We start from the raw sequence: 27996 nt of genomic DNA on the forward strand, positions 1-27996 counted from the left end.
CCATAAGACCTCATTACTCATGCTAGCAGCAGACACAGCTTGTCATCTCCTAAGTTTAGATGTGTGAGTGAATGTGATCGTGCTTGGTAGAAATTCAGTGATAAGTAAGAGATACTCATAACAATATGGGGTCAATTCACAACACTCACCAACCTTCTAAGTAGCACAGACATTTACTCAGTAAGGATGGAGAAAATAGAGTTATGCTGAGACTAAATCTAATCACTGGGCCAAACAACTTCTCCATTGAAAATGAGTGGTCAGTAGGGCTTGATGGAATGCATCTGTAATCCCAGCTATGTCAGAGACTGAGGCAGGAGGACTGCAAGCTCAAGGCCAGCCTAGGGTACATAACAAGACCTGGTCTCAAAAAAAAATAGTCAGTGAATTTTCTCGTATATAAATTATATTTCACTACAGCAGTTACCAAAAAGCAAACATCAAAAAAAAAAAAAAAAAAAGCTGGTGAATAGAGTATCCAGGTACACATTTTACACATTTTCAGAGACCAGTGATTCATTAAGGGGTGAGATTAGAGAATATTGTTCAGACAGAAGCTCCTGTCCCTTCAGAATCAGGTCTTCAGGAAAAGTAACAGTGGGTCCACAGGCTCTGCATTGGTGCTCGAACGCCTTCTGGATTAGGACTGGTGACTGTCACATACTCAGCTGCCTGCTGACCTTAGTGAGGGCATCACTGACGACATCAAGGTCATGCCGCAGCTCACTCATGGCACTGGTTATGCTCTTGGCATCTTTCAGGATCTGAACACTCTGAGTATACGGATTATACTTCACCCCAAATGGACGCTTGATTATTTTGGTGAATTCTCTATTTAAGAAAACAAAGAAGAGATCATCAATTTCTGAGGATGGAGCATTGATGAAAACAAATGACGGAAGACCTATTTCACATATGAGACAAAAGACAAATCTTTATTAGATATGTGTGCAACATTCTGATCTATTTCCTTACTGCATGTGCAGAGAGCCCCTGGAACCCAACAGGTGGAAAACCTGAAGTAGCACTGATACATCTACCTTGACATTAATAGTGAAAGGTCCTGTAGATACCTTTCTTAATAATGTATTACTGTGTGCATTTCATGCACTTTTTCTGCAATGCTGGAAATTGAGTCCTGAACCTCACACAAGCCAGGCAAGCACTCTACCACAGAGCTACTCCCCCTAGCCCTAGACAGCTCTTGACTACACTAAGGATACCTTCCACAGTAGCTTTACGAATACATAATGGAACTTGGCCACATACTAACAGACTCCACAGCTGTGCCATACGTAACTGTAAATATACCTATATACATACACACAAGGAGCCATGAACAACACTGCCTCCAGAAAACATATTTTCTTTCCACTTAGAGTGGTATCCTCTACCCTCCTCTCCTCTACCCTTTCAAGCATCAAAGTTCTGCCTCCTTTATCGAGTCACCATTTGAACCTCCATTTAATACTCCAAGGAAAATCATGTTCAGGACCCCTAGGGATAATTGTGCAGCTCAGGATAACTGTATATAAGTAAGGGATGAAATCCAGGTTGCAGTCCATCTGGTTGACCCAGAAGGGACCACTTCTGATTTGCACAAAGGTGCCACATGTGCCAGAGAAAGCCTTGCTGGTATCATTACTCTATTCTATGCAAGCCTACCTCCCCAACTACAGTAAATCTCTGGAAGATGAAAGAGCATGTCTTCAACCTCTTTCTATCCCTGTCCTCACTATGTGACCTCATGGCTCTCCTCCATCAAATATTGTTTTGCTGATTCTGCTTAGGAAGTCTTTCCTTTCCCTGCTACCTCTATCTTAGTTCAAGCTTTTATTTTCTCCAGAAGTATTGCAAGAATCTCCTCAAAAGTGTGTCTGCCTCCAATATCCCCCTTACTTTCTTAATCACATACTTAGCTGATTAATAGTTTAAAATACTATCAGCCTAAAATTTAACATATCTAAAATACTACCTATCTCTCACATGCCGCTAAGCTTTCCCTGTTCCCTCAGCTGAAATGAATTGTTCTTGAATAAAATGCAGAATAATCTTTCATCTGCATCTCTTCTAGGTTCTTGTCACTTTCCATATTGTTATATAGTCTTTTTGTATATAGTCTTTTTTTATAATGTGTATATTATAATTGTAATGTGTATGTAGTCTTTTTTTAATACTAAACTTAAATTTTCTGATGGAAAGGAATGGGAAGAAAGCAATTTCTCAACTCATCTGGTTGTTACCATTGCTAGACCTAACTATTCCAGAAGAAAATGAAGAATATGTGCTTTACCTCATTTTCTCCTTTGCATCTTCAAAGCTTTCAGATACAAAATAGACATCTTGAAATGTTGTGATAAGACATTCTTGTTTGCAGGTAATCTTGGGATCAAAGGGCTTTACTTTGGCATGTCCAGAAAGTGCATGCTAGAGGACAAAGAGTCAGTGGGTCAGGGAATATTATCTATTTTCATAGATCACACAACTGCCAGAGTAGTACACTTCTACACTTATTACTTATCCAGGGGCTCCAACCTACAACCTCAAGCTTCTTTCCTACATCTCTATTTAATCTACGTTCTACTTCAACAAAAAAAAATGGCTTGCTATTCTTCACAAAAGCCCCAAGATCATCTCTGTGGCTTTACCCTAACTCTTTTCTTCATGTCAGAGGCACTCGGGAAATTTACTTATTCCTGCATTGCGGCACCTGCTTTCTACCCAAGAGTATAGTTATTCCTATACTTTACTTATACTTACCACTAGGTGGCAGGCTCCTTGATAGCAAAACAGTACCTTGGACAGTGTCTCACAGACATTACTCAACAAACAAGTTCATTCATTCACTGGGTAAATAGCAAATCTCAAATAAATCCCCAGCAAGTACAGAAGTTATTACTAGTGCCCCAGATATGATTAACTGGTGAAGTACCAGCAAGTCTTTGTAAGCAAAAGCTTCAAAAACATTTTTGTTTAGAAGATTGTGTGTATTCAGAAAACTTGGAAAATAGAGAAAAATCTTTCTTTTTTTTAAAGGAAGAAATGTTTATTTTGGCTCACAGTTTTAGTACATTATCAGCTTGCTCCAAAACAGAAACGGCAAGGCAGAGGCACATGGAGAAAAAGGTGCTCGGCCCATGGCAGCTAAGAAGCGGGGAGGAGGGAGGAGCCAGGAACAAGGGTACCCTTCCAGGTCACGCCCCCAGGGACCCACCTACAGCTAGGCCCCAAGAAAAATGTCTTTAAGTAACGTTTCTGAAAGAATTAAGATATGTTATGTATATGTGCCAGCTCCCCATGAAGAGTGTAATCATTATGCATTGCAAACATGTACTAATAAAAAATTTTAAAAGTAACATTTACTGTCACCCCAAGTATTTTCCATAGGAGGCTCATGTTCAAATACAAAAACTACTTCAGGTCATAGCCATTATATTAGGTGGATAAGTTATGTGCAAAAATTTAAAGCTCTTACTTTGAGTTCACTGATAGAAGAAAGTAAGCCAGCACCAAAGACTCTTAGCTGCCCGTCTTGCTTACACAAACCAAACTCCACAGTGAAAAAGTAGCACTGCAAAAAGACATCAGTATTAGTTCACATCCCCTATGATTCCGTGTAAAACAAATTTCAACTCTTAGTCACTGATCCAAAGTACCTCCTGAAAAAATTTTAGCACACTTCTCAGATAAGGAAATACAAATGGCAAACAAGTACATGAGAAAATGTTCAACATCATTAGTCATTCAAGAAATGCAACTTAAAACAACACTGAGATTCCACCTTACCCCAGTAAGAATGGCTAGCATTAAGAAATCAACCAATAACAAATGCTGGCGAGGCTGTGAAGAAATAGGAACCCTTCTCCACTGCTGGTGGGAATGCAGACTGGTGAAATCACTGTGGAAATCAGTTTGGAGATTCCTCAGAAAACTAGGTCTAGAGGTCCCATTCAACCCAGCTATTCTCCTTCTGGGTATTTTCCCAGAAAGTCTAAAAACATCATATCACAGTGATATATGTGCACCTATGTTCATAGCAGCATAATGTGTAATTGCTAAATTGTGGAAACAACCCAAAAGTCCATCCACCGAGGATTGGATAAGAAAATTATGGTACTTTTATATAATGGAATATTACTCAGCTATAAAGAAAGATAAACTGGAGGGCTTTATAGGTAAATGGGCACAACTAGAGATCACACTCATAAGTGAAATAAATCAGACCTGCATGTGCAAGCACTGCATTGTCTCACTAGTGTAAAACCTGAAAGACTTAATTTAAACTAGGAGGTATGATAGACATTGTGAAATGATAGGAAAGTACTCAAGGGTAAAGGGCAACTGGGATGTGGGAAAAAAGAAAGGAAAGAAGGAAAAATTTTGTATGTATGTGTATAGAGGATAGTTAACATAGCTGTTCTACTGTCTTCTATTTCTTTGCTGAAAGAAACTGTCAATGAGTCCTTGATTGATCAGTATTGCATGTCTCTATCTGTTTTCATGAGAAACCACTTTGAAGATATCAATGTGTAATACAAGAAGCATTGTTAATTTCCTACCAGTTTGTTTGTAACTCTGTATTGTCTGTACTGTTCTTTTGCTATTTTGTAAAAGGTTGTCTGTCTGTTAATATTTTCCTCCTTTTATTTTTAAAATAAAAACAAAACAAAACAAAGTACCTCCAGAATAAAGCCCAAGAATCCCAACCTGGATCACAAGTCTTTCCAGAGTTTGGCCTCATTCTAACCAGCACCTCTCAAACTTGTTCTGAAGATTCTTAGACACAATTAAAAATTACTGAGGACTACCAGAATCTTTTTTTGTGTGTGTAAGCTATAGCTAGCTATATTAACCATATTAAAAATTAAAACTGAAAAATTTAAATATTAATTAGTTGTTAATATAGTACACCCATTTTATGGTAAAATAAAAAACATTCTTATAAAAGCCATTTTTATAGAAGTAGCATTGCTTTACATCATTAACATCTCTTTTGTATTTTAATTCTTTTGACAAAGTATAATCATGTATAAATACTGGGTACACAATGTGGAATGACTAAATCAGGCAAATTAACAACATTATTACACATCTTTTAAATGTCTGATTAGACATTATTTTATGTCTGTCCAGAAGACAGATGGATTGTTGTGTCTGCTTCTGTATTTAACCTGCTGCAATATGTTGTTTTGGTTACAGGATATGAAGAAAATTTGGCTTCACACAGTTATGTAGCTGGAAAAGGGTAGCGCATTTTAATAGCCTTTTCAGATAAATGTAGATATTCTTCTTTGAAATATACCAGCGTTCAACACATAGGAGTTTCTTAAAGTTCAGGGACAATGTGGATCAGAACTCTGTCAATGAACTCCATCTGTTATGCTAAAAACCCATTTTCCATTTGACTGGATCTTTTACTTATCTGTGATTTTAACCTCAAGGACCCTGTGAAAAATCTCGGAAGCCCTCAGGACCCCCAAATCATAATTTAAAAAGCAATCAGCCAACCTATTTCACCCCACATCCACTTTCTTGTCACTCCCCGGGCTCACCTAGTACCTCCTGGTTTTTCCTTGTATACCCTCGTCCTCAGATGTTCTTCCTTCCTTTCTTGGAACATGAGAATACTACAGTATTCACTTCCATCAGTTAGTACAGAGGTCCCTTTTCTGTGAAAACTTCCCCCAAAATTCTCTGCACTCCCAAACTGCCCTATAGTCTTTATCCCATTTGAATATGACTGAATCCTCAGGTAGTATATAAGCTTCTTAAAGACAGGAACCAAAACTTAAGTCATCTTTCTGTTTCCAGAACAGTGTTCTGTACCTAGAGCTCAAAATGTTTTTAGCATAACTTTCTGGAGCTTATCACTTTCATTGGAAAACAGAAAGTCTACAAACTAGTAGCATTAAAATTTCTCTATTTTTTAAAGCTCATATTTCTTTTTGAGGACCCTTGCAATCATACATCTTATTTTAATTAAGTTAAATGTAAGACAACTTTTCTAACTGTTGCCTTTGATATGAAATTTTAAACTACACAAATACTCATACTTTGTACCCAGCCAAGAATTACTGCACTATATGGCTTTTCCCAGATTTATACCGTTGCCAGCTTTTGAACAGTCTCCTCTGAAGCTCCAAGCGAAGCCAGACCAATTTCTTGGGAGAATTGAGCAAAACTTGGTTCAGCCAAGAGTGGAACATGACCTAAGAGTTCATGGCAGGTATCTCTGAAATAGAGGAACAAGTTTGTCATACTGTGATGCTTAGCATAAATGCATAATCGTTCAATCAAATCAAAACCCAACCTCATGCTTACTCTAGCTGATCAGGTAGTAATGAATCCCAGAGGACACTAACCAAATAAAGAAATGATTGAGGTTCAAAATCTTGGCCACTTACAGACACACACTTTTTTTTTTGGTACCGGGAATCAAACTCAGGACCTTGCGCTTGCCAAGCAGGTACTTATGCCACTGAGCTATATCCCCGGCCCCAGGCACACACTTATATGTCAGATATCCAAAGACATGCCCATGCCCCAGGCCCCACCCCAATCAGGCCCCTATTCAAATGTCACTTTCTCAGCAAGGCCCTTTCTGATCACCCTTCACATAACAGTGACACCCACATACACATCTGCATCCCCTTTTTCAGCTTTGTTTTTCATCATGGCACGCACCTCTGACATATATATATATATATATATATATATATATATATATTATATATATTGTTATATAAAATATAATATAATATATAGTTATATGTATAGGTATATTTGTTATATATAGTTATATATAATATAATATATAACTATATATAGTTATTTTTATATATAGTTATTTATTATTCATATTCCCCATTGAAGTTTGAGCTATATGAGCACCTGGCACTGAATGGGCTGTTGATTAATAATACAAATAATGCCTTATTGTTGGGACATATACTATGAGGCAGATACTGTTCTAAATGGTTCACATGTGTTAATTCATTTAATTCTTTAAAAAAAACATGAAGTGGATACCATTATTGTAATTTTTTTTTTTTTTTGGTACTGGGAATCAAACTCAGGACTTTGCCATTGCTAGGCAGGCACTGTGCCACTGAGCTACCTTCCCAGCCCGACACCATTATGATAAATAACCGCTTGATGAATGAATGACTGACATGTAACTTACGGCTCTGGGGTATAGAGGGGATCTGAACTGTGTCTCACATATTGAGTGCAGTGAAAAACTCGAAAGGCTAAACCTGATAGGAAATCTCTTGGTGATAAGTAGCCAGCCACAGGACGGATGGAAAACCCTGTGCGCTCTGTAAGGCAGAGGGAAAAAAAAAAAAAAACAAACAAAAAAGCTTCATTACATGTACAGACTTTGATAGAGGACATGGAAACTAAAATTTATCGTATGTGTTAAGGGGAAACAATCACTATGAAGCACATATTGTGGCCAGGCAACGAGTTAGACCTTTTACAAATCACATCTCCTTCTATGTATACAGCACGAGCTAAAGATTTTCTTCATATTGTGACAGCTCGGAGACAATAATGCGCTTGAGGACACACAGTAAATAATAAAGGTAAGCAGAGAGCCCAGTCTCCTAGTCTTGCACCTTGCAGTCTCCTTACGCTCACTTTCTTTTTACAAATACTCAGTAAAAAGACCAATTATTTTAGATCAGAACTATTTTTTAATCAATGCCATTTTTAGCTAGTACTGTCTTTGGCAGATTCTTTGTTTTGTCTACACTGGATAGTATCCTGCCATTCCCCAGCTAGCAAGCTGTACATACTGCGGAATGCATCTGCCACTAGATGTCAGTGACTTGGAGGACCTGCGTAAGCACCAGTCTTGTCCTTCACGTCAAACTCTCACAACCGTGGTACTCCATCCATCCCACCCTGGTGCCTTGTCACGGGATGGTCCCATTCTGAGAAGCAAAGCGCTGTCCAAGAACTTCCCACAGTGATAGAAATGTTGTGTTCTATGCTGTCCAGTAAGGCAGCCACTAGCCATACGTAGCTACCAAACACTTAACGTGTGGCTAGTGTAACTGAGGAACTGACATTTTAACTTCAGTTCATTTTAATTATTTAGAATTTAAACAACCACATGCGCCTAATGGCTTCCACATTTGGAAGTATAAGTATTATATCTTCTACCTGATGTTTTCTTTGAGTTGTCTTTTAATTTTGGTATTTCTCTTTGATACCTGCCCTTGAAACACCTTCAGCAAACATATTCTGCAGCCAGCCCAGGTTCCAGATAACAGCTTTCATTTTGTATCTTAGCCTCCAAATCTCTTGCAAATTTGATTTTACAAAAGCTCCTGTAGCACAGAGTTGCCAAACTATGTAAGCCTAACTAAGGTCATGCGCATTGTACTATGTTTTAAAAGCCTAGTTTTTGTAGCAACCACTAATAATATTTCTTCCCATGTAGAAAAAAAAATACTGCCCTTTCTTGTTCAGTTATTTTTAGTTTTGTATGTAGTTTTTGAATAATGAAAGTTAAGGTGTTGAATAGACACCTAGATTTTTGTCCATTCAACACCTTAACTCTCATTGTTCAAGGGTAACTTCAACCAAGATGAAGAGAAACTAAAAAGAAGCGAAGAAAGAGAACAAAAAGAAAGCAAACCCTTTCAGTCAAAAACATAACTTCTTTTTTATACTAAGGTCTCCAATCTTCTGCAATAACAGCAGATAATTTTTCATAAATTCCATTTGACCCTGGAGATCACTGCTCATTTTACTTTCCATAGCTAGAAAAAGTAAAGAGGCCTGGACCAAATGAGTTTGAAAAATTAGAAGAATAAATTTTTTGTGATAAACTTGTTGAATAAATTTCCCCTTTGTTTATGCTTCTATTTGCACATCTTTCTTATGAAAACTATAGAATCTTAATGCAGACAGGAGCTTCAGAGTGCCTCTAGGCCACCCTTCTTCCATAAGATGCCTGGATTCCCTGTACCATAGCTTTGACAGTGGGGGTGGCATTTTGCAGGGCACCTCTGCGGATGGGCAGCTGACTAGCCTCAGGAGCCTCTCACATTTTCATTTAACCAGATACTCTCCACTTTGTGTGGAAGCTTACAATCCCTACCCAATACAATTACCTCTACTGCGTACAATGGCTTTCAAATATTCAATGAATGTCTCCTAAAATGCTACCTTCAACACCTTTCAAATTGTACTATTGATAAATTTTCAAAATTCCCTTACAGCTCTGATCACTTTGCTCCCCTCTTGCTCCAGATTATGATTAGCTCTCTTCCAACGCAGAGCCAAATCCAGACTGCAACACACCAGGACACGGTGCAAGAAAGTTCTCAACTCCTACATAACTAGATGTTATTCCTCCGCTAAACACGCTGTCATGATCAAGACAGTTCAACACTCTCCTTACAAAAATCAATTAGCTTGATACCTTTTAAAAAGTTTGAGACATCTTCCAGTTGTGGAATATTATCTTCCCGATAGCCACAATATTTAGAAAGCAAAGGTAAGTTTTTGAGGTACTCTTTGCAGGCATGGGTTGGGTAGAGTTTGTTGAGCTCTCGGAAAACGGTGCCCCAGGTATTAATCTCTTCTTCAGTAAATTCAACCTTGGGAATGGGGTCTCCGCTAAGGGGAGAAAGGGAGGAATTATTCTGAATTAGTAGTCAGGGCCCAGTAGCATCGACTTTCTACTTACAAAATTAACACAATTTGCTCTGTTGATTTATTTAATGATCTCAAGGTTGGATATTTTACCACCTATAATATACTTACTGTTTATAGTTCATAGCCAACTCTGCAAAATACTTTCGTCTTTTACGGTACACATTGTCTTTGAAGCCCTGATAATGAAACATAAGTTTTTAAATATTCACACTAAAAAATATTTGAAAGGTGATATTTAGGAAACATTTCATTGTTTTTACTGGACATATTATATTATAGGACTACATAATTGTTACTATGAGCAAGTGTTGTTTGAGGCTTATGATCTTTTTTTATTTTGAAGTCAATGTTATATAACAGCTTTACACTCTGCTGGTTACAAAAGTAAATATATATAAAGATACTATAGTGACTACAAGGACAGTTTGAAGAATAGGGAAAGCACCGCCCTAGTTAAATAGATGGCCCTGTCCAAGGGTGAGTTTTTGTATTTTTTTCTTTAATCATTCAATCGCATCTTTAGTTATAGATACCTGTGGTAGCAATTAATAATAAAATTAGGGCTGGGGTTATAGCTCAGTGGAAGAGCCCTTGCCTAGCACATCTGAGGCCCTGGGTTTGATCTCCAACCCCATAAAATATAGCAATACTAATAATAGTAATTAATAAAATTGAAAATAATGACAACTGAATCTAGCCTTAATTTTGCCACAAAATGTAGAACCAAATAGTGGCAGTAATACAAAAACAGAAGAAACAGTTGTTAGAATTGATATTTTTGAAAAATATTTAAGAAAAAAGTAGAATAAGGAATCAAAAGTCCAAGTCTACAAACAGATAGCCAACAGTGCAAAATAACAGGAAAGAGGAGGATTCTGAAAAGAGAGAATGGGTCTCATCTCAACACATTTTGTGAGTCCCCACTATGCAGCTGGCCCTGTGCTAAAAACCCTGGAGAAATAAAAATGAACAAAGCTTAATTGGGGCTTCAAGGAATTTACACGAGCCAGTTATTCTATAAGCATGAACGCACCTTAGCAGATTTCACAGCTGTTCACAGAATGCCATGAAAACTGAAAAGAGGCCCTCATAACCCAGAGTGCAAAACAGGACAGGATGCTCAGGAAAGGCTGCCCCAGTGGTGACTCCTGAGCTAAGCCTCAGAAGGGGAGTGCAGATCGTTAGACAGAAGAGGACAAACACAGCAGCATCAACAACAGCACAGAGATGAAAAACAGCATGTTGTGCCTAAGAAGATACAAGAACCCCAAAGCTCATGGAGCTTGGAGGGTGGGTGGGGTGTGCTTGGAGGGTAGTTAGGGGCCTGGAGGTTACAGATCTGATATAGACCTTGGATTTTAACCTTGGACATGGGATTACACTGATGGATTTTTTTTTAAGTAACAATTTTATTGAGATATAATTCACATGCCATAAAATGACATTTTGGACCGCTTCCAAAAGAGTTAAAACATCATATTATAGTGATACACATATACCCATGTTATAGCAGCCCAATTCATAACAGCTAAATCCTGGAAGCAGCCTATACGACTATCAACAAGAATGGATAAAGAAAATGTGGCATTTACACACAATGGAATATGCTACTCTGCTGTAAGAGAAAACACTGAGTCATTTGTAGGAAAATGGATGCACCTGAGACCATAATGTTAAGTGAAATAAATCAGACAGACAAGCTTAATACTATATGGCTTCTCTTATATGAGAAACCCAGAGTTAAAATAAAGAGCAAAATAAAAGATAGATAATAGAAAGCAGGGAGATAGGTCTTTCTCAAAGGGGAAGGGGATCAAGAGACAGAGGGAAGGGGAGGGATAGGGGATGAACAAAAGGAACTGAGATATGTATGTACCAGTGCCACACAAAGAATGTAATCAGTATGCACTGCAAACGTGTACCAAAAAATGGAAGGGGATCAAGAGATAGGCAGAAATGAGAAGGAGGGAAGGGAAAGGGGATGAAAAAAGGAATTGAGATGTGGTATGCACCCGCACCATTGCCCACAAGGAATGTAAACATTATATACCACACCCATTTCCTAATAAACTAAAATAAAATAAAAAAGAGCAAAAATAAATACATTTTGTTTTTTCATTTTTTATTTTAAATATAATAAAAAAGCAGTAAAAATAACACAGAATTTCAAAACAAGATGGTAGGAAATTAACAATGCTCATTATATTGCATATTGTTATCTTCAAAGTAGTTGCTCAGATTATCAGATACAGGCATGAAAGATTGATCAAACAATATAAACACTGTTACCTTCAATGAACTATATTTTAATTTAAAAAAACATTCATCAGTACTTTCAAAGAAATTAACAACTCTCCCTACTTTCTAATTTCAGAAAACTTTTGTCACTCCAAAAAAAAATTACACTTATTAGCATTCACACACACCCATTTTTTTCCAATCTCAGCCCCCAGAACACAGTTATCTATTTTCTGTTTCTATGAATTTGCCTATTCTGGACACTCCAGAAAGGAGTGATATAAAAAGAGTCAAATAATATGAAGCCTTCTGTGACCAGCTTTTCTGGAGGTTCATCCATGTTGTAGCATGTATCAGAATTCCGTGTCTTTTTATGGCCAATACTATTCTATTGTAGGGATACACAATACTTTATCCATTTATTGCTTGATGGATATTTGGGTTCTTTCTACTCCTTTGCTATTAGGACTAATACTAATGGGAACATTTGCACACAGATTTTTGAACATATGTTTTTAATTCTCTCAGGTATATTCCTAGGAGCCACTGGTGACTGTTAGGAGAGAAGAGAGACAGTGGTCACATTGAGATTTTAGATCATTCTAGTGACTATGAGGATGGGTCTGGAGATGGAAAGGCTGCAGACAGGAAAACCAGTTAAGGGATGTGGAAGTGGAGATAAATCAGGAAGAAATTTGAGGAATAGGAGGTGAAAATCGCCAGAATTTGGTAGTAGAGCAGTAAAACTGATGTACTAACCCCTTTGTAAACATGTTCCTGATTTCTCTCCCCTGAATCTCTGCTCATATTGTTCCCCACCTCGTTGTCCTATTTCTCCATCACTTACCTCATGGAATCTCTGAAAGCCCAGGTGAAAAGTCCAGTTGAAATTCTGCCTCTCTCTGATCTCTTTAACTAGGAGTGTTTGCTCTTTTGTGTATTCTTTAAAGCAATGAATTAATGTCATTTCACACATTTTTTACATTTTATCTCCATATGTTTATATATGTGTACTCCAGGTTTTCAACTAGACTAAGAAGTTCCTTGAGGGAAAGTACTGCATTTCGTTGCAAAATTTACTCAATAAGATTATAAAATATTGGGTGAATCATCTGGAAGCTGTCTCGAGCAGTATAAGGTCACATTCACAGAGGGAATGAGTGGGAGAAGCTAGATTAAAGCCCTGGTCTGTGAAACTGCATTAATTGTACTCTCTCCTCTCCTCCCCTTTCAGGAACCTCAATCTTCCATAAGCAAGTCTAATGCTCTGGATTTACTAATGCTCTAGGTTGACTACTTCTCCAGATCTTTTCTGTACTGTACAGTTTTCCAAAGAAACAACTTCCTAGTTCATCAACTGCCTGATCAACCTGGGCAACATGGATAGAAAATCATTCTGGGCAACATAGATAGAAAATCTTTCTCTTTATTCTGCTTTCCAATAACTAATACTCATTTTAATAAGAACTAACTATAGACACTAAAAAACTGTATAACACTTGGAATAAATATCAATGCTTGCATGGGGGTGCAGATGTTTTGGAGCCAATGATATTACACGGTTTTCAAGCAGTTAGTCTCAATTCCAACAGTGTGGAAGCCTAACATTTTCTGAGCTCTAGATTAAAAGAAAATACTATTTAGTCTAGAAAACATACTTTATTTAAAAAGTTGCCTTTAATTTTTAGTTTGCTTTGAATGATTTTCATTAAGCCATTTATTAAAGAAACACTTACAGGATGATCTGCATCAAGTTCAGACCCATACATCAGAACTCTGGTAGCACACAAGTCTAGGTCAGAGATCTTCTTTGGAAACCAAGGAACAGTTTCCATACCTGTCAAATACAAAAACCCACTAAATGTTGAAAAGATGACATTAAATAAGACACTAACAAAGAAGAAATTAAGAAATTATTATTTCTTAATAATTTCTGAAATTATTATTGATACTTATTATAATAATTAATTGTGATTAGTTCTGAATAATTATTGTATTAACATTTGGATGAGATTTTTAGCTGGTATATGGAAGCAACATTTATATAAGTTAAGTAATCCACTCTAATTCTAAGAATTTTTAAATTGTATTGAAAATTGTTTAGCTTTAAAACATTTTTGAGTCTTCAGATTGATTTCTCAAGTGTGGGAGAGGTGCTGTACTTTACTACAGACCAAAAGTTTTTAAAATGTTTTATGCCACATATTTAGCTATCCTACAAAAGCAGAATAATGATGTACAACTTTACAAACCAAGGTGCAGGTTTAATAAGAACTCTGAATATCTATTTTTGTTGATAAGAAATCTTAGAAATTCATTAATGTCTTTGCCACCTTCATCTCACCATTCCTCTGATAGGCATGAGACTCTGGGATTTTGCGTATGTTCTTCTTCTACCTGGAATACCTGTCCCACTCCCCCACCCCACCCCACCTTTCTGTCTTCCTGAGAACATCTTCCTCATCCTTGAAGTCCCAAATCTAATAAGACCTTCTCATTCTGTAAAGAAATTATCTCTTCTGTAGGAAGAGACAATTTTCTCTAGGTTTTTGTGACACCATGTTTGCAGCTCTAGACATTTTTACTGTGCTTTATTATATCTGTCTTTCTCACATGACTGGGAATGACTTAGGGTAGGGACTGTATATTTTGTATTTTTAGTTCTTAGTAGAAATATCTAACATGTGTTGGCATTCTCTAAATGTCAACTGAATCAGCTAGCCATCAACAAAACTCTGGATGTTATAGATGAGGTAACCAAACTCCAGAGAGGTAAAGTAATCTACCCAAGCTAACTTGTTTCCATTTTCAGTGGAAAAAAAGAGGACTAGAACTTAATGCTTGCTCCAGTGCATTGCTCTCCTTTATCCAGGAGGGATAGTCAAGAGATTTAGCAACAAATACAACAAGGGAGCTGATCACGCAAAATAGACACCAGCCAAGTGCATGACTCCCACTCCACCAGGTGTAGCCCTTCTTTGTTAACAGTGGGCAAGAGGGTTCTAGGTGGAAATCTGGAGCAACGGAGGCTTCAAGTATGATGGGAAGCAATTCAGGAAACCAGCTCCCTGACAGCCAAAGTGGAAGTATACCAATATTTTAATAATTATACAACTGTACAAATATACCACAGGTAAATATTAGCCCTGATTATACTCCAGATAATGTGACATAATCTGAAGAGATTATTGCAGATTGAGGACCATATATAAAATGTAGCTGAATTATCTATTTGTCCTTGTGTCTCGAATAAACTACAAGGATTGTTGTCACTAATGGAGATCTTCAACCCCATCTTTGCTGAGTATCCGAAACCTTAGAAGGCTTTGCTGCTTTCTCTTGCTTTTGGCGGGAATGTTGTGCATAATGTATTTCACCTCACAGTTGTCAGACTTTGTCAACGTTCTCAATAAATTTAAATATTCATTCAATAGATGCTAAGAACTGAGAGAGTTACTGAGAGCTCAGGGAGTGTGAACTGAAGGTCTGTGGAATCAAGAAATGCTTGATGATTCAATAATTCCAAGGTAATTAATTTGTAACCATTTGACTCTTCCTTATACTCAAGGTTTCCTTTTCACTTTTCTCACCCTTTTTTTTTTTTTTTTTTTTTTGTTTTTTTAAGACAGGGTTTCACTATGCACTTCAGGCTGGCCTTGAACTCACTTTGTAGCTGATGCTAGCCTCAAACTCACAGTGATCATCCTGCCTCAGCCTCCCGAGTGCTGGCTGGGATTATAGGCATGAGCCACCACACCAGGTTCTCACCCTTAACTGAATGTTGCTTTATAATTTTTCTTTAGTATTTTGAAAAATAATACTTCATGTTTCCTTCACTACTGGATCATAAGAACTTTGAAAAGACAGTGTTTTATTTTTATCTTCATGTCTTCAAGATGAACGTAAGATTGGACTTACATAGGTACTTAATCTTCTAAGTAGCATTTTCACTTTTCAAACTTACCATCTTCCTTCACGGTAAAATTATCTGGTGGGTTCACAGAAAGAACATTAGCATGAGACTTTAGCAGATGAAAAATATCATTCAGTTGCTCTCTGTTGATATCACAGTCAATAAAAATCTCAAATTCTGAATTTCTTCTCTTTGATTTTCGGGACTCAATATGTAACAGGTTCACATGCTTCTCCTGTGTACCAGAGGGAGGTAATACATGTAACTGTCTGAAATATGCATAGTCTTTGAGAAAATCATTTTCATTACCATCAAAATCCAATTTCAGGGGCTGGGGATTTAGCTCAGCGGCAAAGCGCCTGCCTGGCAAGCGCAAGGTCGTGAGTTCGGTTCCCGGTACCAGAGAAAAACCAAAAAAAAAAGACAAAAACAAAAACAAAAAAATCCAATTTCACACATATTATAATAACCCAAAGGGGAAAAGGATGTTTTTAGATCTGCCAACAGCAAAATAATTTCCCCTCAAATATTATGTACTGTGCAATAAAAGTCTGCAAAATCCATCATACTCCTTAAAGGCCAAAAATGTAACACCTACTAGAGGTTTTCCAGATAGTGAGAAGTAATTGGAATTCAAATCAAAGCACCAGGTCTCCTGGATAAAAAGAATTTTTGGAAAATCCTCACAAATAAAATTAGTTTGCAGAAAGTGATATTGTTCCTCCTTGTGAAATAAAGTTTCCTCTGCAAAAGTACATTCAATAAAATGAAATGAACAGCATGAATACAGAGTACTTAATACCCATAAACTTTGTAGCGAGCTGAGCCAGACTGCTTCTTCCAATCCTTTTCCACTGCCACCTGAGCTGTGGGTACCATACACACAGACGCGGGGGAGGAGAGTATGTTCTCCTACCAGTTTAGGAACTATCTTGGTTACTTTTCTTGTTGCTAAGACAAAATGCCCAACGCCCGAAGTTAAAAGCTAGAAAGATTTATTTGGGCTCACAATTTGTAGATGTTTCAGTCCATACTCAGATGGCTCCAAGGCAGGAAGTTATAGCAAAGGGACACACAGGAGGAACAGTCCACAGCAAAGCGGGGCAGGCAGAAGGCAGCAAGGCAGTGAAGCAGCAAGCGACAGCAGCAACCCTCTTTCTGTCCCTTATATTCCACTTAGACTACCTGCCGTTAGGATGGGGAGCACTCACACCCAGGGTGGGGCACCCTTAACCCCAGCACCACACACTTAACCCAAGAATCACACAGTTAACCCCAGCACCACACACTTAATCCCAGAACGACACACCCTAGACCCAACCACCTCCAAAAAGCCCTAGCTATGACTGAATGAGGCTTTGCAGGGACATCTAGATAAAAACCGTAACAGGTACTGAGAAAAAAGAACCAGGGACATAATAATGAAACATGAGAACCAATCACCCAACAGTTTTTCACCTAAAATATGAGCATTAGAGAAGATAATCTCCAACACTAACCAGCTCATCCTAGAATAACTTAGTAAACAGTTTTGCAGTTAGGTAAGTGCTGCAAAGAGTAAAAAGGAGGGCAGGACAGACAAAGGATCTATAGTTTAGTTGGTCAATATGAGAAAGGCAAAGAAAATACAAGTAGTGTATGTTCAGATGCAGGGGTGTTCAGCAAAGAGAAAAAAAAATGTCATCAATTAAAGAGAACAGAAAGTTTCATGGAAAAGCTGGGAGTTGAAATAAATCTTAAAGGACAGATAGAATAGGAAGAAGGAAAGAAGGAGGGATTCTGAATGGAAGAAACTATACAAGCAAAGAGAGGGATGAGCTGAGAAAGAAGAGTATCAGGGGATGTTAGGACACTGGAATAGGCAGAGTTTATCAAGGTGCATAGAATTCATCATAAAATTAGTAGGAAAAAGCCAGTTACAAAATAGAGTGGAACTGGTTAGGAGTAAAGGAGAACTTCATTTCATCTATTCCTTATGGGTTTTCTACAGTAATATATTCATAAATATTTTCTAAATGATGATGAGTATATACAAAGCTAAGCCCTACGTATTGGGAAAAAGATGAAAAATTAATTCTTCCTAAATTAATACATAAGCTGAACACCACCAGAATCTCAATGGGTTTTGGTGAGGAAATGTGATTAAATAATTTCTAAGTTGATTTGGAAGAAAGATATAGTCAAGAAAATCCAGATAAAGTAGGAATCATAAGTGAGACATTACCCATAAGTTATTTTAATTACAGAAACAGAAGCACATGAGGTTAGGCAGTTAGCCCAAAGGCACACAGCTAATAGCTGTCAAAACTGGAATTCAAGCCTATCTTCAAACAGTATGCTGCAATCCCGATGTACAAGAAGGGAGGCATCATAATAGTGGACAACGCAGTTCTTCTTCAAACAATATTTATGTAAGCTTAATGAAAACACTAAACCTTGACATAGACAAAAACGGGGCATAAGAACATTAAGAAAATTTCTCAAGTGCCTTGCGCAATGAGAGGAGGGAAGTTAAGGAGGCATCTGAAAAGGGAGCTGCATAAAGAAATCTAGACCTTTACTTCCATTGAAGTAATCAGTAGGTAACACTTACAATTGAAAACAAACAAGAAATAGAAGCAAAACAAGTGTGGGTAAAATATTAGCAAAATAATTTTTTTGGAGGGGAGAGCGGTACCAGGAATCAAACTCAGGACCTTGCACTTGCCAGGTAGGCGCTTGTGCCACTGAGCTATATTGCCAGCCCTTAGCAAAATAATTTAAAGAGCTTAAAATGACTGCTTCCTTTAGATTGAAAGTAAGTAAAGTGGAAGGATGTTCTCTAGAACCCCAGGCAGCAGTCAAAAGAATGAAAGAGGTGTACCTGCGGCAGTATGGGTGAGTTGCAAAAACACAGAGTTGAACAGGAAAAATGTCTACAGCACCATAACATTTATATATGTTACTAATACTATATGCACACATAAATATTTTATATTCTAAAGTACACATAAAATAAGACAGTGTACATATCAAACATATTACAGCAGGTGTCTATCAGAAGAGAGAGACTGAGATTGGAACAATATAATAAGACAGGAAGAGACTGCATAAATCCATGGAGGCAGTGCACATTGATTTAGTTTTTCTGGTTTTTTTTTTTTTTCTGGTACTGGGACTTGAACTCACGACCTTGCACTTGCCAGGCAGGCGCTGTGCCGCTGAGCTAAATCCCCAGCCTCTGCACATGTGATTTAATGAGTATGATTAACTCGACCCTCTGCACCTATGGTTATCAAAAAAATTAAACAAATCTTAGGAATGAAGATAGATGGAGCAGAAGGTTGCTGTTTTCTTGGTAAGTTTTACAGTATGGGTTGGCTTTCTAAACCATGCACAAATATCCTTTGAATAACAATAAAATAAAAATGAAATAACAATAAATAAATTGTGCACTGCCTCCACTGATTTATGCAGTCTCTTCCTGTCTTATTTTATTGTTCCAACCTCAATCTCTCTCGTCTGGTAGACACCTGCTGTAATATGTTTGATATGCACACTGTCTTATTTTATGTGTACTTTAGAATATAAAATATTCTATTTTATAGAATAACAATAAAATAAAAATGAAAGCTGAGGGGAGAAGGAAATAGGTAAATTATTTTAAAACCCAAAGGTAGTCAACACACTAAAAGTAACATAATTATCAAATCTGGAGAGGAAAGGGAAAGAAAGAAAGACACTATTAATATCACTGTTTATAAGGAACAAACAAATGTCATGTAAAATTCATAATCAGAGAGATATGAGAGCAATATTTACATTTTATAATACACCACCAATGAGCTAAAGAAAAGGAATAGTTTTTTAAAAGTTTCCTCTAGAGAATGGACCTGAGGATGGTAACAAGTCTGATATTTTGCATCCCAGACTCTCCTAGATTATTTGTATATGTAAGTTTTTTAATTCTTTGCATTATTATTTTCAAATAGCGATATAATAGTATGTCAGACAGATTAAACTTGATTTTTAAACATGCTTAACTTCTATTGTTCATTTACTTGGTACTATCATAAGCATCTTAAATATATTAATTCTATTAGTTCTTACGATGACACTGTAGGGTAGCTAGGGCTTCTCTCATTTTATGGGGAAAAGGAAAGAGGTTCATTAATTCACCTATGACCACCCAGCTAATAAGTGACAGAAAGGCTGGGAACTCAGCTGCTCTGCTGGTAGGGCCCACAAGCTTAACTAGAACCGCAGTGTTCTAGCAGCATAATTCAACCTATCCCCTACCTCAGGACAAGCAGTTTGTGATAATTTTCAGTTCCTACAAATGAATCTTTTGTGTCCCTGAGCCCTCAAACTAGCTTAGGTCCCCCCGCTCAGTTCTGTCACCTTGTACTTTTGAGGCACTTTATACATATGTGCCTCTTTAAATACTCTATTTGTCTGATATCTTCACCACTGGATTATATACTCTTTGAGGGCAGGCACTGTGCTCACTTTGTTCAGCTCCACATCCTTAGTATCTAGCACAGCACCTGGCACATAGGAAGTACTCAGTAAACATTCATGTTCTGCTGGAACAACATATTTTCTTAAAACAGACCATGAAAATGGAATTACTGGGTCAGAAAATATGAACGTTTTAAGAGTCACAAATACATATTACCAGATAGTTTGCCTACATTATACAGACCAATTTATCCTCCATTTATCTTTAAGTACACTGAGGGTATATTTGAAGACTAAATACATTGAAACTCTAATAGCAGAAGAGTGTAATTATAGAATCTCTGTCATCAGAAAAATATTGTTTAATATTTTAATATTCCATTAAATATCATCAAATAATTAATATATAGGATTAAGTATATCATTCATTTTAATACTTTAAGTAAAATAAAATTTTCTTCTCTGAAATCTATGAAGTGAATATCCTCCCTCCATTTGATTATTAGCTGTTTCTACTCTACCAGGAATTGTCTAAATCTCTTGACCAACTTGTTAGAATTGAGTAGTATTTTAAAAACATAAGCTCTTAAGAAATTCCTATAACCTACCAGAAGAATTTACAATCCTTTGGATTTTAAACATACCTGTGTGGCACTCATCCCTAGAACAGTTTTATGCAGATGTATGAAGAACGCTCACCTGGAAAATTTTCAGTGCTCTTATAAGTCCTCCAACTTCATTCTTTAAGGAAAATATGAGAGTTGCTCTTCCCCTTTCCAAGGAATACTCTTTGTTCTCCTTGTTGTCTTCAATCATGATGAATCTGGAGTGATCCTCTAAAGAATGAAAATATAGACAGTAGGCTAACAATGAAGTTGGGTAGCACTGAGAGCACCCCATAACTTGGGGCACACGGAACTCTCCAAGCCTCCATTTCCTTACCTACAATTGGGTTGGGTTGGGTTCAGTGTGGTTTGGTTTGGTTTGGTTTGGTTTGGTTTGGTTTGGTTTGGTTTGGTTTGGTTTGGTTTGGTGTTAGAGAGTGAATCCAGGGCTTCACACTGAGCTACACCCCTGGCCCTTTCTGTTTCTGTTTGAGAAAGGATCTCCCTAAGTTTCCCAGGCAGAGCACACACTTGCAATCCTCCTGCCTTAGCCTAACAGAGAGCTCAACTACAGTCATGTTTACCACCACATCTGACTCAGATGTGTTTTGTAAGTCTGTAATGAGACCAAAATAAGTTAACAGCTTGCCTAGCACAGGGCCTACCATGTACCAGACATACAATACAAATTAGTAGTTTTCTAGTAATTTTTGTAATCCAATCACTCTTTCAGGCCATGACTCAGACCCACTAGCTTCTTGCCATCTTCCTGGTAGCCAGACATTCAGTGCTCTTCCTCTAGGAAATCCTACCTCCCCTCCTATCACAGCTTTTTTAATTTTATTTTTTATTGGTACATGTTTGCAGTACATAATGATCACATTCTCGTGAGGAGTCAATACACATATACATCACATCTTAATCTTTTTATCATCTCTTTCTCCCCTGCTTCCCTCATCACAACTTGAGCACTTCCTTATACTGGGTTTTGAATGGCTTCCCCAAATGTTTTGCTCCTTATTGTCTCCTAACAAGGTTGCAAGCTCCTTGAGAGCAAGGGCAAGGCCTTCTATTTCTTTTGCAAACTGAACAGCTATGGATACATGTAAGCTACAAGGGCAACTGCTGATCAGAACTCTAGTATCACCATGTTGTCATTCCTTTCTGTCAAAAGAATTCCCTCCCTGGCAAGAGCAAGGTAGTGAGTTTGATTCCTGGTACTGGAAAAAAACAAACAAACAACAAAAAAAAAAAAAAACCCCAAAAGGAATTCCCTCATCCATAGGCCCTGAAGCCTTTCAAATATGGGCCTACAAGTGCTACATGGTTACAAATTTAGCTGCATGTTAGAAAGGACAACAAGGGGGAGGATACTGTAGGGGTAAAAAGTAGGGTACAATACCTTTACATTGGTGACTTTCAATTAAGAATCACACTTGAGAAATAAAATTTGGATAAATGGAAGCAACACATTGAGGATTTCATTTTTTATTTAGTTTTATTAGTTTTCATTTAGTTATTAATCCTTCATAGTGGTTGTGCCAATTAATCTTAATTGTCAACTTGGCTGAATTAAGAAATTCATAGAGAGATGACTGGGTCATGGGGGGGTGCTATAATCATCAGAGGTTTAATCACTATGGCCGAATGCGCTATAGGAAGTGGGGCCCAATTGGAGAAGGTGAGCTAACGGAGGCAGGCCTTGGAAGATACATCTCTCTCCCTGCCACTCTTCCCTGTGCCCTGCTTTCCAGCTGCCATGATGGAAGCAGCTTTGCTCCACCACACGCTTCCACCATGATGTTTCTGCCTGGAGCCAGCCAGTCATGGACTGAAACCTGCTAAACCATGAACCAAAGAAACCTCTCCTCCTTTAAGATATGAATGTCTGGTGTTTTGTTCCAACAGTGGAAAACTGATCAATACAATTGCCTATTTCATGTTGTAGTTTTAATGGAATTAACTTGTAACAATTTAAAATGCTATAGCTGACTCCATGGTCCTTCACCTGTTCTCTTTCACTGATCCCAACTTGTAGCTCATCACTCAGAGCAGATATGGCGATGACAGTGTCCTGACCTGTCCAAGTCAACTCCCCTCAGTGTTGGTTATCACAGAACCATATGCCTGCCATTCATACCAACAGTCACAGGGGCAGTTATAACTCTGTTTTGATGGAGACTGGACTCTGTCTGCCCCTCCAAGCAGCCTGTGCTACATGGGAGGAGGAATCACATTGCTTTTCCCCAGCATCTGTATCCCCAGTACCAAGTACTGTCCCTGCATGTAAGAGTCAGTGGACAGATGTCACTGAATGAATGAAATACTGATTGAAAACATCACCCTTACTCTCAGGGAATTGAAGTCTGGTGGGCCACAGTGGTATAACAACACAGAAGAACAAGAACAGTCATAGTTCAGGATAGCAGTGACTACATTAATTATTCTGGTATCTGTTCCGAGAAGCCGTTTTGAGGATGTTTCAATAATGTCTTAAAGAAAGAGGGAGAGGAGGAGTAGATATGGAGGTGAAAGACAAAAGAGAAGGTGACTACTACAGAACAGTGAGAGATCACATAGGCAAGGTAAGTGGAGTCAGATACTTCAGAAGGCTCATATGGGCAATGCAGGGGCTACATAATGAGTCAAGGCCAGCCTGAACTACATAGTGAGACCCTGTCTTCAAACAAAACAAAAACTAAATGGCCAGTTAAACTTCACAATAATGTGGATTCTCCTCTGGTCCAAATAATGACTAATGGTAAAATGAATGAATTTTAACCTAGGCACATTCACAGGAACACCACCATCATTACTGTTAGGGCAGAAAAGACTAAAAAATAGAAGGCAATCTGCCTCTGAGGAATTTATAGACTTCTATAGGGGCCCTGAGAGAGGCAGCCTTCCCAGTAAGTATGAATGGACAGAACAGAAGGACCCTGAGATCACAGGGTGATGGACACATTACTCATTATATCTAAGGCATTTATATTATTCTGATTTATTTAGAGACAATGACCTATTATACTAAGATTTTGAAACATTCTTATTCTTAAGAAGAGTTCTCAAAAGGAACCTTTGCTAAGAACTAGAAGAAAACCCCTTTCCTATTCCTTCTGTCGCCACCCAAACCAAAATAAAAATAAATTCTTTAAGCTAAGCTTACAGAGCCTTGATCTTTCCTAAAATTTGGCCATAACTTTGCCTGGTTGACAGAGCTAATGAGGCATCAGCTCATTTTTCCTTCATTCAATGACCTCCAAGCTCTTTTCAGAACCTTAATATTTTCCACTTTTGTTTTCTCCCTTCCACCTTCTACACTCTCCCACTCTTCCGAGGGAAAACCTTACAGTACTACCCTGGTAAATAAAAGGCTGCAAAATGACTAATGGGTCACATTAATTTGAATCTGTGTCTCATCAGGAAGTACGTATTTTCTTTTTATAGCAACACCCTGATCAGCCAGTGCTAACTGGTACTTTGGCTTTTCTCATTGTCCTACGCCGTTTCCTTCCCAGAGATGCACCAGGGTGAGCAACACACCTTTGAAAATAAGGAAGACAGACTAAGAAAGATGTCAGGTCATCAGCCCTCAGCAGGTTTGTATACCAACCAAGTCTTTTCTTCCCTTAGATTAATCAATAACAAATAAAATTTGAATTTATCTCATATAGGGGAAAAAAAAAACACCCAAAGTCTTTTAGAACCAAACTAAAAGCTGCAAGGACTGGTTCAGGGGGAATCTCCTAATGAATCTTGATTTTCTTTTCTAAACGGGACTGAGGACGGGAAGTAGAGACGAAATAAAAAAGTAGCCACTACCCGTAAAAACATTATTTTAGCAAACAAAGGTACTGGGAAAGCAAAGGGAAATAAAAAATACATCCCTGCCTGGAGGTAATCTAATATGATAATAATAATACATGTAAAAATGGACTTCAGTGATAAAATATGTAAGGGCAGATTGTAACTTCATAGAAATAGTTACAGCTGGAATTTCACCTTTCTTTAACAACTGACCGGCAGCAAACTTTTACTGGGTTAGAAACTTCAGTTCTATTCTTTTTCTCCCCAGGGTAACCAGAGCAGAACATCAATGAGCAGTTAATTTCCAATCTCTGAATATCAAACAGTTGTATTTAATCCGGGTGAATCTTACCTGGACTATTCACTAGATCTGAACTTCAAGGACCAGTGTGTCTTTGTCGATTGCAGCCTTGTACCAGGCTCTTAGTCCTGTTGGGAAGGATGGCGGTAGCGAGGGTCGATGTGATGCTGAGAGGCTTTGCATCTGAGACTTCCGTTTCTTTGGAGCTGTCTGACAGAGGGTTCACTTATGGAAGAAGGAAAAAAGATGCTGGCCTTTGATGGAAAGAGAAAGAAGACAGACATTGCCTGTTTATGCTAAGGTGCTATCAGTCACACACGTTGGGTTTCTCTGAACCCGATTCCCCAACCACAAAGTGCAAGAGATTACCCACCTCACAGGATTTGTTGGGAAGGTGAAATAAGAGAGCTGGTGAAGACCCTTTTCTGACACAAAAGTAGTGTCTTTTCTCTCCAAAGACCCACAGGGGTACCGCTGTGGTCCACCAGGCCCAGCTCCTGGTGGGTATTAACCTCCCAAGGTCTCTGCCCCCTGCCTCGCGGCACATAAGCTCCCCTTAACCTCGACAGTGACCCCGGACCCCCGCAGGAGAGACATCCCGACTCACCCGATGCCGCTGGCTGCAAACCAGGTTCGCCTGAGTACCTGCGCTCTCGCCCCTTATAGAAGCCGCGGGCGCCGGGGCGGCCAATGGGCACCCGGAGCGGCTGGCGGGGGCCAGTGAGAAGCGAGGAGCGGCGCGGGGCGGGGCGGGGCCGAGGGGAGCCCGGGCGCCGCCGACGCCCTCGCGCTCAGACGGCGCCCTGACCCAGCGCCCGTCTAACGCCTGAGTGCAACTTTACTGACGTTTTAATTAAGCTAATGTCCGTCAGGCCGTCCTTATCCACAGAAGTCTGACTAATGTTAAACAATGAGTTAGAACTTCCCTCCAGACCAAGATTACATCTGTTACTGATCTAAGGACCTCCTGCAGGCTGGGACGGCCCCTCCAGGCTTGGGGACCATAGCGGGGACCTCCACCCCTTGCTCCCTTCCCCACCAACATCTCCGAGCTCGTGGGTTGACGGCCTGGCCTGGCCTCACCGCTCTCTTGGTGCTGTTCTTATTCCTTTAGGCAGAGCAATCTCAGCTTTTTAGAAGGGAACTGCTCAGTAAGTACCCTTGTAATTAGTGACCACGCTGTACTAACCGGAAAGTCATGTTGCATGCTGTATGAACAAGACCCAGAAGCCAGATATTTGGAACAGGTTATTTATTGGCTGAGCACTGTTTAGATCCGTTCCAAGGGACTATATAATCATCCCTGTGTCCTGCGGGTACTGGCTCCAGGATCACCATGGGTACCAAATGCAGGGTTGTTCCTTACACAGCATTGCCTATAAATGGTGCAAACCCTCCCCTATACTTTAAATCATCTTTAGATTACTTAGCATACCTACTACAACGTAAATGCTATGTAAATAGTTGTTATACTGTATTGATTAGGGAATAATGTCATTTAAAAAATCTATTCATGATCAGTACACAGGTAACTTCCCCCCCATATTCATAATTCAGGGTGGTTGAAATCAACAGATACATACATAACCCATGGGTATGGAGGGCCAGCTGTACATATAACACATTATGCCGTAGCTAAAAAAATTAACTTAGTGATGTACCACTGACATACCATAAAGTTCGCTTTTCTCAGGTGTGCAATTCGGAGTTTCAACAAACATGTATACAGTCAGTCAAAATACAGACATTTCCAGCACCTCCCCCAACATTGTCCTGTCTCAATCCCCCCAAACCCCCACACACCACACCCAGTCCTTGGCAACTGGTAGTTTTGGCTCTATGCTTTTGCCCTTTCTGCAATGAAAATGATGACTTTACAGCATCCTCAGGCTTGGGGCTCCTGAAGCTTAACATTACACTGTTGGGCTTCAAGGCACACATACCAGGAATTGATCAGTTGTATGGCTGAGCATGGATAAACTTTAAAGTGAAGGGCATTCGCAGCTTTCATTTCTCTTGCAGTTTTTCTTTTATCTGTATAATAATTCTGAGGAGTAAATACTATCCTTGCTCTGTAAATAAGGAAACTGAGGCCCAGGAAGATTCTACGATACTCTCTGGCACAGGTTAGTAAATAGAATCAAAAGCCATACAAAGCACTGACTTTAAATCCAGTGTTTTTATTGCAATATGAAAAACACTGGTCAGAGAGACCTTTCAGACCCATGCTAAGTTGAAAGAAGACTTTCCTGAAGTTGGGTCTAATGAGGATTTGAACCACCCCTGTTAAAGAAGACAGATGAAGCCAATTATTCAGCAAGATCATCCCCAAGAGGTTGTAGCAGCAGGGGGGACATTGGCTCTGGGGTGGAGAGGCCTGGGCAGTTATTGTCACTGATGCCTGTGTAAGGTCACTTTGAACAGGGGCTGAGAAAAGCAGAACATCAGGCCCCATGACCCTGCACACTCCAGGCTGCCAGGCTTTCCCAGACTTTTGCCAGACTTCTAAGAGGACGCTTCCAAGGTATCTTGGCTTTGTGCCTTGATTCCACCTTTTAAGAATTTTCGTTGGGCTCAATAATACAATTTAAAAATTTACATATTCTGAGAAGATCCTACCAGTTAAAGAAACCTTTGTATAGATTTATCTAATTAAAAGTGTTTAATGGGCTCCTCATAGGAAAAAAATATATTTCTTTGGAAGTTCTGGAAGAAGGAAATAAAGCCAGACACTTGCAGAAAGGATGATAGGCAGTCCTTGGGGACTGCATTTGTCTCTTATTGCTGCTATTAGAAATGAACACAAATTTAGTGGTTTAGAACAACACTTATTTATTATCTTGCAGTTCTGGAAATTCAAAGTCCAAAAAGGGCTTCCTCCTTTCCCAACCTTTAGTTTTTCATTTAATGTCAATTCCTTCCCTAAAGCAAGACAGTCTCTCTCTCACTCCCAACCTAAATTAGTTTCCTCATTTCCCCATTTTTCACACCCTACCCTCTTCCCATAGAACACGTGTTAT

The 27996-nt window shown here is 38.7% G+C and overlaps 1 protein-coding gene across 3 annotated transcripts; it reads right to left on the minus strand.

Moving 5' to 3' along the window:
• Positions 1-337: 337 nt before the first annotated feature.
• Tph1 (tryptophan hydroxylase 1) lies at positions 338-25603 on the minus strand. 3 transcript variants are annotated; one of them, XM_005380396.2, is made up of 12 exons: positions 25584-25603; positions 25028-25201; positions 20963-21099; positions 15875-16058; positions 13647-13747; positions 9781-9848; positions 9437-9633; positions 7184-7319; positions 6106-6232; positions 3476-3571; positions 2294-2427; positions 338-831 (listed from the first exon to the last, which is right to left on the minus strand). In XM_005380396.2, the coding sequence occupies exons 3-12, from the start codon at positions 21077-21079 to the stop codon at positions 657-659; spliced, it is 1335 nt and encodes a 444-aa protein (XP_005380453.1). In that variant the 5' UTR covers positions 21080-21099; positions 25028-25201; positions 25584-25603; the 3' UTR covers positions 338-656. The 3 variants fall into 3 exon arrangements, with proteins under 3 accessions (XP_005380453.1, XP_013367207.1, XP_013367208.1); XM_013511753.1 differs by having other exon boundaries at positions 25028-25230; positions 25584-25599; XM_013511754.1 differs by lacking the exon at positions 25584-25603 and adding an exon at positions 25350-25422 and having other exon boundaries at positions 25028-25230.
• Between the last annotated feature and the right edge of the window lie 2393 nt (positions 25604-27996).

The sequence above is a fragment of the Chinchilla lanigera genome, unplaced genomic scaffold, assembly GCF_000276665.1.
Source record: "Chinchilla lanigera isolate Chin_1 unplaced genomic scaffold, ChiLan1.0 scaffold00013, whole genome shotgun sequence".
NCBI classification, from domain to species: domain Eukaryota; kingdom Metazoa; phylum Chordata; class Mammalia; order Rodentia; family Chinchillidae; genus Chinchilla; species Chinchilla lanigera.

What these genes read in the sequence shown, in the direction of transcription:
- Tph1 (XM_005380396.2), bottom strand. Translation starts at nt 21,079, where the DNA reads ATGATTGAAGACAACAAGGAGAACAAAGAGTATTCCTTGGAAAGGGGA. An exon ending in TGTCTCAAACTTTTTAAAAG is followed by an intron (nt 7,320 to 9,436) that starts GTATCAAGCTAA and finishes TCTGCCTTACAG; the next exon opens with AGCGCACAGGGTTTTCCATC. An exon ending in GATGCAAAGGAGAAAATGAG is followed by an intron (nt 832 to 2,293) that starts GTAAAGCACATA and finishes TTTCTTAAATAG; the next exon opens with AGAATTCACCAAAATAATCA.